At 33.2% G+C, this 12,933-nt stretch overlaps 1 protein-coding gene across 1 annotated transcript in view; it reads left to right on the top strand.

Moving 5' to 3' along the window:
• The window catches only part of LOC143064106 (cubilin-like), a 127,987-nt gene that overhangs the window by 82,169 nt on the left and 32,885 nt on the right, over positions 1–12,933 (top strand). Inside the window, exons 33-40 of the mRNA XM_076236687.1 lie at positions 4,890–5,068; positions 7,457–7,619; positions 8,879–8,992; positions 9,450–9,689; positions 10,164–10,296; positions 10,676–10,878; positions 11,722–11,912; positions 12,247–12,451. Coding sequence (XP_076092802.1) covers positions 4,890–5,068; positions 7,457–7,619; positions 8,879–8,992; positions 9,450–9,689; positions 10,164–10,296; positions 10,676–10,878; positions 11,722–11,912; positions 12,247–12,451 — 1,428 coding nt within the window. The remainder of the gene's footprint in view (positions 1–4,889; positions 5,069–7,456; positions 7,620–8,878; positions 8,993–9,449; positions 9,690–10,163; positions 10,297–10,675; positions 10,879–11,721; positions 11,913–12,246; positions 12,452–12,933) is intronic.

A 12,933-nucleotide genomic window follows, 5' to 3' on the forward strand; every position in this document is an offset into this window, starting at 1 on the left:
ATGAAACTTAAGTGAATTGTTTATATCTATTGACGTAAGCTCCCTTTTGTTTTTTTTTAATTTCAGATTTTAAGTTTTGGATTTATGGGGCTTTATTCATAAAAAAGGGGGGATTTTCAACACTTCGGACAATAACTCAAACAGGCTTTCACCAATGTCCATGAAACTTTGGTGAAATGTTTATATCTATTGATGTAAGCTCCCTTTCAATTTTTATAAATTTAAGATTTTACATTTCCGTGTAATGAATTTTTATGCTTAAAAAAAGGGGGATTTTCCAATTTTGGGACAATAACTAACACTTTCACAAAATTTTATGCAACTTTGATAAATTGTTTATATCTATTGACATAAGCTCCCTTTCCATTTTTATAAATTTTAGATTTTACGTTTTCTTAAGTAATGAATTTTTATACTTAAAAGAGGAGGATTTTATGAAACTTTGGTGAATATATTAATGTAACATCCCTTTTGATTTGTATATATATTTCTAGTTGATCATATAAATTCATTTAAAGTATAAAAGACGAGTTAAAAGAGCAACGGGCGTATCATGCGCTAAAGCGCAGCCCTTTTTAACAATTTTTAAGCAGTTAAGCTGCTTTATGCGAGCACCCTAGATTTATGTTCTACCCAATAAATGCTGAAATATGTGCCACTTTTATTATCTGGCTGGCTATCATGTTATTTATAACTAATTGGGCACTTTTTTCATACTTTTTATTTTGGAATACAAAAAATATTACCATAAAAACGTTTAATGGTCGTCGATTATCCCAAAAGTTTTGAAGTTGCACATAGGAAGTAGTGCTCGATAGAAATCCTTCTATAGTTTATTACCCCCTGTGCTGTGGACTAAGATGTCAAAGAACAATTGTTTGAAATATTTGATCGCTGAAAATCTATAAAGATGAGTCGTTTACATTTCCCAGATGGCAAAAGTCATAGGAATATTGTTTGTCATCGATACGTATTACATACTTCAGTAGTCTATTGATAAACTGATAGAAGTTGGCGGCAATTTCAAATTACATGGAAGACGAAATTTACGTACCTTTTAAATTGGGAGAATTCTGATGATAAATCGGTACTTCATTATTAATCATTTTATTCGTTTTTTTGTCTGATTGAGATTATTTAAATCATCTTTATTCAGTAATCTTTAATGTATGCTCATTTGTTTTCTTGTTAATATTGTTCCGATTTCTAGCAAATCACCTTCATGCTTGTCAAATTAAGTTGTTGTTATTGTAGTTTTCTGATTGGTCGATGTCAAGGTCATTTTAAGATTGTTTCGCTTTGGTGTTACACAATGTAACATAATGCTACACGTGCTTTGATTAAGCTCGATGCGGTTCAATAAATATTGTGATGTAAACTTTAACAACTGTTATCTAAAGGACGGCATTATTTAACTTCAAAGTCGCATATTTTGTAAAATATTAAGTCCGAATCTGTGACACGTATCACACCGTAATTGTTTTTGATTTACAAGGACTTTTCGATTTCCGGTACAGAAAAATACGAATTTTATGTTTCTTTTTATAATTTTTCACATTTAAACACTCGTTAAGTGTTATTGAATCAATTCTATGCGGTTCCTTCAGCAACTTTATGCTGGTAAACGATTTCCCCATGAAAATAATAAGAAAAGAAATCGCATGATACGATAAAAAGGTAACGAGTCGACTAACGAGACTCGAGAAACGTTTAATATGTTTTCAAGTTGAAGTTACAAACAAGTTTTTCTTAATTCTTACTATTACAGTTATTGAAAGTTTAAATAAATGTTTTTTTATTATGATATTAGTAATGGAAGACAGTTAAACCGTAATCAACATATTTTAATTCAGTTATAATTTGAGACGTAAAAAAAAATCGAGAGTGAAAATGGGGAATGTGTCATAGAGACAATAACCAGATCTTAGAGCAGACAACAGTCGAAGGTTACCAATGGATCTTTAATGCAGGGAGAAATTCCTACACCCAAAGGATTGCTTTTGCTGGCCCCTTAACACAATAACCATGATAACAAAAATGTAAACTATTTCAACTAGTCACTTGTTCAGGTGGAACTTTTAAACCAGAGGAAGAACAAAGTAACTACAATGTAGTTAATAAGTTCTGGAGAACTTTTCGGCTAGTTAGTTCTTTCCGCCTGGAACTTTCCAACGTCGGAACAAAAGAGCATTTACAATAACTTGGACATCATACTAAAATCAGAAATATACACAAGAAATTAATAAAATTTTTAAAAATGTACAAAACAATTATGAAAAATAAATATGATATACAGCAACAATCACCGCATTAGTGGGTCCTCACTATAGACAGGTACATACAGAATATGGCGGCTTTAACATCTTAACTGGCACAAAACTCTCCCCTAACATAGGACAGTGTGACTGTGTATGTGTATAATCTCAGACATTGAATCTTTATAAATATAAATTGGAAATAACTTTTGAAATTGGTAGGATTGCATAACATAAACATTACTGTACAAGCATTATTTGATACTTTAGAAATAGCTGAAAACAATGCCTGAGATAAATATTTTGACTAATTCTTTACACTATTCATCTGAACGTGGCCAAGTTTGCCTTTGGGTTTTTGATTAACTGCCTATAGCACCCTTTGGTGCTTTGATTCGTAAATCTTAGTAATCTTTTACAAAAATCTTCTCCTCTGAAACTATTAGGCCAAATGAATCCAAACTTGGTCACAATCATCATTGGTGTATATTGTTTAAAAAATGTGTGGAGTGACCCTGCCAACCAACCAAGATGGCCGCCATGGCTAAAAATAGAACATAGGGGTAAAATGTAGATTTTGGCTTATAACTCTAAAACCAAAGCATTTAGAGCAATCTGACATGGGGTGTAATAATCTATTAAGTCAAGATCTATCTGCCCTGAAATTTTCAGACAAATCAGACTACGTTGTTTGGGTTGCTGCCCCTGAATTAGTAATTTTAAGGAAATGTTGCAGTTTTTGCTTATTATCTTGAATATTATTATAGATAGAGATAAACTGTAAACAGCTATAATGTTCAGCAAAGTAAGATCTACAAATAAGTCAACATGACCAAAATTGTCAGTTGACCCCTTAAGGAGTTATTGCCCTTTATAGTCAATTTTTAACCATTTTTCTAAAATTTTAGTATTCTTTTAAAAAATCTTCTCTGAAACTACTGGGCCCAATTTAACCAAACTTGGCCACAATCGTCATTTGGGTATCTAGTTTTAAAAATGTGTTGGTGACCCTGCCAACCAACCAAGATGGCCGCCATGGCTAAAAATAGTCCATAGGGGCGAAATGTAGATTTTGACTTATATCTCTGAAACCAAAGCATTTAGAGCAAATCTGACAGGGAATAAATTGTTTATCAGGTCAAGATCTATCTGCCCTGAAATTTTCAGACAAAACAGACAACCTGTTGTTGGGTTGCTGCCCGAGAATTAGTAATTTTAAGGAAATTTTGCAGTTTTTGGTTATTATCTTGAATATTATAATACATAGAGATAAACTGTAAACAACAATAATGTTCATTAAAGTAAAATCTACAAATAAGTCAACTACAAATAAGTCAACATGACCAAAATTGTCAGTTAACCCCTTAAGGAGTTATTGCCCTTTACAGTCAATTTTTAACCATTTTTCTAAAGTTTTAGTATTCTTTTAAAAAATCTTCTCTGAAACTACTGGGCCTAATTTAACCAAACTTGGCCACAATCATCATTTGGGTATCTAGTTTTAAAAATGTGTGGTGCGACACTGCCAACCAATCAAGATGGCAGCCATGGCTAAAAACAGTACATAGGGACGAAATGTAGATTTTGACTTATATCTCTGAAATCAAAGCATTTAGAGCAAATCTGACAGGGAATGAAATGTTTATCAGGTCAAGATCTATCTGCCCTGAAATTTTCAGACAAAACAGACAACCTGTTGTTGGGTTGCTGCCCGAGAATTAGTAATTTTAAGGAAATTTTGCAGTTTTTGGTTATTATCTTGAATATTATTATAGATAGAGATAAACTGTGAACAGCAATAATGTTCAGCAAAGTAAGATCTACAAATAAGTCAGCATGACCAAAATGGTCAGTTGACCCCTTAAGGAGTTATTGCCCTTTATAGTCATTTTTTACCAATTTTTAGTTATATTTTACAAAAATCTTCTCTGAAACAACTGTGCCAAATTTAATCAAACTTGGCCACTCATCATTGGGGTATTTAGTTTATAAAACGTGTGGGATGACCCGGCCAACTAACCAAGATGGCAACCCTGGCTAAAAATAGAATATAGGGGTAAAATGTAGATTTTGGCTTAAAGCTCTGAAACCAAAGCATTCAGAGCAATTCTGACTGGGTTTTATTGGTTATCAAGTCAAGATCTATCTGCTCTTAAATTTTCAGATAAATCAGACAACCGGTTGTTGGATTGCTGACCCTGAATTGGTAATTTTTAAGGAAATTTTACCGTTTCTGGCTATTATCTTGAATGTTTTTATAGATAGAGATAAACTGTAAACAGCAATAATGTTCAGCAAAGTAAGATATACAAATAAGTCAACATGACCAAAATTGTAAGTTGACCCCTTAAAGAGTTATTGCCCTTTATAGTCAATTTTTAACAATTTTCATATATTTTGTAAATGTTTGTAAAATTTTTACAAAATATTTTCCTCTGTTACTAATGGGCCAAGTTCATTATAGATAGAGATAATTTTAAGCAGCAAGAATGTTCAGTAAAGCAAGAACTCCAAACACATCACCAAAACATAATTTTGTCATGAATTCATGTGTGTCCTTTGTTTAAAGTGCACATAGACCAAGGTGAGCGACACAGGCTCTTAAGAGCCTCTAGTTACTTTTTTCACACTTAGGTTGTGGTGGTAACTTTAGTACACCTACTGGTACCCTGTTGTCTAAGAACTACCCTGACAATTATCCACACAACACCGAGTGTGAATGGTTAATAACAGTACAGGAAGGTCAGACAGTTGTTCTAACATTTGAAGACTTTGATGTAGAAGGTGGAAGCTGTAGATATGATTATGTGGCTGTAAGTATTTGTTTGTATGATTGATGTACATGCCTACAGGTCCAGCATAGTTATAGCTTGTCAAGTCAGTCTCATGTGATATATATTTATGGTACTTTTATTAGCTCACCTGGCCCGAAGGGCCAAGTGAGCTTTTCTCATCACTTGGCGTCCGGCGTCCGTCGTCCGTCGTCCGTCGTCCGTCGTCCGTCGTCGTCGTCGTCGTCGTCCGTCGTTAGCTTTTACAAAAATCTTCTCCTCTGAAACTGCTGGGCCAATTTTTACCAAACTTGGCCACAATCATTATTAGGGTATCTAGTTTAAAAATTGTGTCCGGTGACCCGGCCAACCAACCAAGATGGCCGCCATGGCTAAAAATAGAACATAGGGGTAAAATGCAGTTTTTGGCTTATAACTCAAAAACCAAAGCATTTAGAGCAAATCTGACATGGGGGTAAAATTGTTAATCAGGTCAAGATCTATCTGCCCTGAAATTTTCAGATGAATCGGACAACCCGTTAATAGGTTGCTGCCCCTGAATTGGTAATTTTAAGGAAATTTTGCTGTTTTTGGTTATTATCTTGAATATTATCATAGATAGAGATAAACTGTAAACAGCAATAATGTTCAGTAAAGTAAGATCTACAAATAAGTCAACATGACCAAAATGGTCTGTTGACCCCTTTAGGAGTTATTGCCCTTTATAGTCAATTTTTAACCATTTTTCGTAAACCTTAGTCATCTTTTACAAAAATCTTCTCCTCTGAAACTACTGGGCCAAATTAAACCAAACTTGGCCACAATCATCATTGGGGTATCTAGTTTAAAAATTGTGTCCCGTGACCTGGCCAACCAACCAAGATGGCCGCCATGGCTAAAAATAGAACATAGGGGTAAAATGCAGTTTTTGGCTTATCACTCAAAAACCAAAGCATTTAGAGCAAATATGACACGGGTAAAATTGTTAATTAGGTCAAGATCTATCTACCCTGAAATTTTGAGATCAATTGGACAACCCGTTAATAGGTTGCTGCCCCTGAATTGGTAATTTTAAGGACATTTTTCTGTTTTTGGTTATTATCTTGAATATTATTATAGATAGAGATAAACTGTAAAAAGCAAAAATGTTCAGCAAAGTAAGATCTACAAATAAGTCAACAAGACCAAAATGGTCTGTTGATTTCTTTAGGAGTTATTGCCCTTTATAGTCAATTTTTAGCCATTTTTCGTAAATCTTAGTTATCTTTTACAAAAATCTTCTCCTCTGAAACTACTGGGCCAAATTAAACCAAACTTGGCCACAATCATCATTGGGGTATCTAGTTTAAAAATTGTGTCCCGTGACCTGGCCAACCAACCAAGATGGCCGCCATGGCTAAAAATAGAACAAAGGGGTGAAATGTAGATTTTGGCTTATAACTCTGAAACCGCAGCCTTTAGAGCAAATTTGACACGGGGTAAAATTGTTTATCAGGTCAAGATCTATCTGCCCTGAAATTTTCAGATGTATCTGACAACCTGTTGTTGGGTTGCTGCCCCTGAATTGGTAATTTTTTGGAAATTTTGCTGTTTTTGGTTATTATCTTGAATATTATTATAGATAGAGATAAACTGTAAACATCAATAATGTTAAGCAAAGTAAGTCATCATGACGGAAATGGTCAATTGACCCCTAAGGAGTTATTGTCCTTTATAGTCAATTTTTAACAATTTTCATAAAATTTGTAAATTTTAACTAACATTTTCCACTGAAACTACTGGGCCAAGTTCATTATAGATAGAGATAATTGTAAATAGCAAGAATGTTCAGTAAAGTAAGATGTACAAACACATCACCATCACCAAAACACAATTTTGTCATGAATCCATCTGCTTCCTTTGTTTAATATTCACATAGACCAAGGTGAGCGACACAGGCTCTTTAGAGCCTCTAGTATTGATGTCTCAAAGACTATCACAAAAACCACTTAGGTTGTTTACTGGTAAATCAATATTTATCTAAGTTTATTCATAACACATAATTATTATATATAAAATAAATGAAATATTTAAGATTCAGAAACAAGCCAACTTGCTTAAACTGTCTTCTTGAAAATTGCTTATTTATGAATTTTTAATAAACTAGTGCAAACTTCTGAGAGCCAGGGCATTCTTGTATGCAGTTAAAGGTTTGTTCAAATTTTCAGCACAAGCGTTTTGACAGGAAATTATCATCACTTTATATAAACTGATGACAAAATAGCTATTAATGCTTGAAATTTCAGAATTTAATATGGGGCTATGAATTAGGTGTTTTATTCCTTCTCCATTTCTTATTTTGCAGTGTATTGTTTTATCTCATTTGTTATATATTTAATCTATTTATTATATATATTATAGTATGGTGAATTCCCTTGTTCTATATTTTAGGGATATGATGGACGAAATAGGAACTCTACAGAAATATTTAGGCATTGTGGCACAGCTGTTCCCAGTCCAAATGTATTTACGTCTACAGGGAACCAGATGTTTGTCAGAATGAGAACAGATGCATCTGTTTCTGCCAGAGGATTTAAAGCTACATACTCCACAGGTTCAATATTTGATACTTATTTGTTGTCAAATAATTTTCACAGAACATATATATTGATACCTCTATATACAACTCTGCTATATATTTTCTCTGTAATACAGATGTGCATACACTATTACAGGCTTTCACTAAAATGTTGTGAACATATTCTTCTAAGTAACATAAGTTTAAAACTCAGAAGCCTCTTTACAACTATCACTTTTAACCCTTTCACTGATAGCTGCCCAGACAGAAGCTACTCTGAGACGATGGCTTCCCTGGCTACTATTACTCAAGTGGGAGATCTTCATAATAAATGTCAATAAAAACTTGTCTGTAGTTATTTGTGTATTTATTTCATTCACTAACACCATGTTCACAGTTTTGTTCATGTTTTGATAAATTTTTCTTCATAAAATATTCAAATTTGTGGCATTATCTAGGTGAAATTTTCAAAATTCTGCTCTTTGTCCCAAAATCGTAATTTTTAAACCCAAAACATCAAAATTTTGAAAAATTGTAATGAGGCTGTACAAATTCCTTTCACTGAATGATGTCTATTCCAAGTGTTTTGTACATAAAACGACATTTTATGTCAAAAAAGTATACTAGTTTGCTTCAATTCTTCCATATTCTTTAAAAAAAAAATGTTCTATCATTTCAAATTCTCGTAAATTCCGTAAATTTCATCTGATTTTGACACGGTTTTCAACAAACAGAAGCGCCAAGTTTACACTTTCATGCAGGTATTCAACAAAGAAAGATAACTCATGTTTACACTGTTTTGAGCGGGAAATATAAAAGAGGTATTCCGATCCTCGTACAACAGGACTCATCATCAGCTGAAACGTGAATCCCAGTAAACCGGGACTCATCGGCGAAAGGGTTAATATCCCATACCTCTGTTAAAAATATATAAAAGTTGTCAGTTATAAACCCTTATCAAAGAAAGTCAGGTCAATACCGTGATAAACAAACAGCAATAACCACAAATCTCCATAGAAACCAAATTGAGTGACACTGTCAAAATTCAAGTACTCCCGATGGAGCAGCAGTTCCAGGTGTGACAAATCATTGTTTACTGCTGTTATTATCCATTCACAGAATATAACTATGAAACAATCATTTAAAATTCAATCCCTCAAGGGGCTTCTCTTTGTTGAAATTTCTGGCACAGCTTGCTTAATAGGAAGAAAGTGGACTATTAGCTAATAAATTTGCTTGTTTGTGTGTTTAAATGAAAGTATTTTATTTTAATCTGTACATTTTCTATATTACAGGGTGTGGAGGATTATTGAGTGCTGAAGAAGACGGAGAAATTGTTTCACCTAACTATCCAAATAGTTATAGGATGCTGAGCAATTGCACATGGATCATAAGAGGACTTCATTCCAGTAAGTTCACAGATTTTTTTTTTTTTTAAACCATAAAATGAATGTTACACTTTACCCATTTGCTGTTTACAATACGCTTTACTGTAATTTACTTCAAGCAGGATTTTAAACCCAAAATTTAAAAGCAAAAATGTATACTACCTTAACACATAAAAGCTTTATATCCAAAACTGACTAAAAAGAAAAGTAAAATCAATCTTTAATAGGCCATCTTTGTTTGAGGGATGTGGAACCTCAGTTTCTTAATAAATTCCAAATTTATCACTGGACAATTGAAGAGTGCTGACTTAGTGCTATAAAATAAATACTGATAGAATGCCTTGTCTATGTATTATACATTGGTATCCTCAGTATGATTAACTGATTAGTCCTTACATTATTTTAAATCATAATAACGATGTTTAAAATATTTTCAAATAGATGCTATAAGCACTGTTTTTCTTCATGATCTTTTCAGATGATCGTGTCACTTTGACCTTCACTCACATGGATTTAGAGCTTTACAATTCCTGTAACCATGACTATGTAACAGTTTATGATGGAGATGATGTGAACGGTACTGTGGTAGGAACATATTGTGGCAGCACTGTTCCAGCATCTATCACGTCACAAGGTTCAGCCATGACGGTCCAGTTTACATCAGATGCATCAGTTCAAAAGTCTGGTTTCCGAGCCCTGTATACTAAATCTGTTTCCAGTAAGTATTAATATATGACAAGCTAAAAAATGTTTCCTATAGTTGTTAATTTCTGTGTCATTTGGTCTCTTGTGGAGAGTTCTCTCATTGGCATCATACCACATCTTTTTTATATTATATGTAGGTGTTTAAAAATTTGTATAAGCAGAAAATGCAAGAGCTGTAAGTCAAAACTATACTAAGGGATATTAAAGAAACAAAATTTTGATTTGCATTTAATTCTATTAGAAGAAAATACTTTCTGTTTTCATTGTAAAAGGAAAATTCAAATTAGTTCAAAAGTCTCTAAAGTTTACTATTCTCAGTCTAGATACTGTGAATCAACTTATTTTCATGGATATTTTATATCATGATTTTCAAATTCACTTGATGTTGTTAGATAAGGAAAGATCTTAGTTTAAAATTTTCACAACAATTTATATTCGTGTTATTTTTCTAATCTTGAAAGTCGTGGAAATAATTCTCTGTTTTTAGGTTGTGGTGCAAACTTTACAGCAGAACACGGTAGTTTTACCAGTCCAGGATATCCTAATGAGTACCCAATGGACACAGAGTGTGTATGGACTATATATGCCCCACCTGGAAATAATATTTTGATTGCATTCAGGTGAATAAATGACCATATGAAAAAAATTAAGGTGTTAATTTGAAAATGTTTTGAATATTTTTCAGAATTATTCCTAGCAATAAAGGTAATTATTTTTCATTTTGATGATTTGATGTTCCAAATAAGGGGACATTTTCTTTTATTTTGTGGAAGACAGGCATACTATGAAGGCATGGGACAGCTGCTTGATTCAATAGCTCTTCAATATTGCATCAAACACAAAAGTTTTGCCCATGTACCTCCTTCAAAATAAATACACCTAGAAAAATGATATTTGGAGTAATTATTATCACATGGAAACATACAAACATCTAGCAAAAATGACCATGAAAAGTAAATCCTTATAATCCAAATAATTTTGTTTTAATTTGTATTTCAGTTTCTTCAGTTTAGAGGATCATTTACCAACTTGTACCATGGACTATTTAGAGCTTAGAGAAGGAAATGTTCATGGCAGGTTATTAGGTCGTTACTGTGGTAACCAAGCACCATCTAACTTGACAGCTGTCAATGGATTGTGGATAAAATTTAGGTCAGATGATAGTCTGACAGAACAAGGATTTATAGCTCAGTACAGTACAGGTAAATACTGTTCCATTTAAACATATGGTACATTGATCTAGGGTAAAGCACTTCAAAATGGGTTATTTACCTGAAAATTTAGAATATTCTTATATTTCCACTGTACTTGACACCCTCCCATAGATCTAGAAGTACCCTCCCTGCGTCCCATGTATGATTTTATGGAACAACCATAAACAAGGTTTTGTGGAAAATTTTTTAATACTCTTAAATGTTTCACTGAAACTTCAAACAATTTATATTTCTATTGGATAATTGACTATTTTGAGAACATCTTAATTAAAAAAATTAAATAACCAACAATACATACCAATAACAAATAACTCAAAACACTTGGCATGTTTGTGCATTAATATCTTCAGTCATGAGATGAATGTATTTGGGTAAATGCATTTGTTCATTATTTATTCATTTAATTGCATTGACATTTAATGAAAATAAATAGGAAATACAATGAAAAAAGTAAGATCACAAAAAAACTGAACCCAGAGGAAAATCAATTCGGAAAGTCCATAATCACATGGCAAAATCAAATAACAAAACGCATTAAAAACGATTGGACAAGAACTGTCATATTCCTGACTTGGTACAGGCATTTTCAATGAACTGTATGTTTTCAATGCATTCTTACTTAGTTTTGATGCAACATAATTGATGATATCTTGACAATCCTTAGTGTTGTTTAACATTATTTGTAAATATATATAATTATGTATGTGATGTATGCAAATCAAGCTTCCAATATCCATACCATTGCATTTGAAAGGTCTGAATTTAATTTGCAGTATAAGATGCAAGAATTTTAAATCAAACAGTTTCTCTGAGAATGTATTTCTCTTGTAGTATATGGTGGAACATTGTCTGGAAGATCAGGACAAGTTGCCTCCCCTAGGTATCCTCGTGCATACCCTAACAATGCTGATTATGTATGGACCATATCAACAGATGTTGGGACTAGAATAAGGATTACTTTTATGATGCTAGATATGGAGCGTTATGGTGCCAATGATCAGTGCACATATGATTATATTGAGGTTTGTATGTTTTTGAAAAGCTTCGTTTTTTCTTACTTAGTCATCGAAACTTTAATAAATTTCGCCTTTTGCCATTGGCACTTTTTTTTATCAATATTGACAATTGTACACCCCTCCCCCTTTTCCTTTAAACTCTGGATCTGCCGCAGCAGTATATGAATGTACTTTCAGAAGAGTTTGTCTGTTGCTCACCAAAATTGCTGCATAGAAATAACTCATCTGGTTTCCATATTTATAACATTTTATTATAAATTGTAAAACAAACACTAAGTATGAAATATTTGGGTTATGCAGTGAAAGTCTTTAAATATGGATAGTAATTTAATCTCTTCAGTTCAGAGATGGTGATCAAGCTGACAGTCCTGTATTATCAAGTTATTGTGGGACAACTCTACCTGCTCCTTTCTTAACCACCACTAATCAGCTGAGAGTAAGGTTTTTGACAGATTTTGCTAGCTTTGGTAATGGTTTCCTGTTTAAATGGGAGGCAACCACAGACCAGTCAATATCTACAACTGTATCACCAACCACAGCAACAGGTAATATAGGATAGAAATTATTAAACACATTTTTAGCTCAGTGAGCTTTTCCCATCACTTGGCGTCCGTCGTCCGTCGTCGTCCGTCGTCGTTAACTTTTACAAAAATCTTCTCCTCTGAAACTACTGAGCCAAATTAAACCAAACTTGGCCACAATCATCATTGGGGTATCTAGTTTAAAAAATGTGTGGCGTGACCCGGCCAACCAACCAAGATGGCCGCCATGGCTAAAAATAGAACATAGGGGTAAAATGCATTTTTTGGCTTGTAACTCAAAAACCAAAGCATTTAGAGCAAATCTGACATGGGGTAAATTTGTTTATCAGGTCAAGATCTTTCTGTCCTCAAATTTTCAGATGAATCCGACAACCCGTTGTTTGGTTGCTGCCCCTGAATTGGTAATTTTAGAGATTTTTTGCTGTTTTTGATTATTATCTTGAATATTATTATAGATAGAGATAAACTGTAAACAGCAATAATAT

This window comes from Mytilus galloprovincialis, chromosome 2, assembly GCF_965363235.1.
Source record: "Mytilus galloprovincialis chromosome 2, xbMytGall1.hap1.1, whole genome shotgun sequence".
Taxonomy (NCBI): Eukaryota; Metazoa; Mollusca; class Bivalvia; order Mytilida; family Mytilidae; genus Mytilus; species Mytilus galloprovincialis.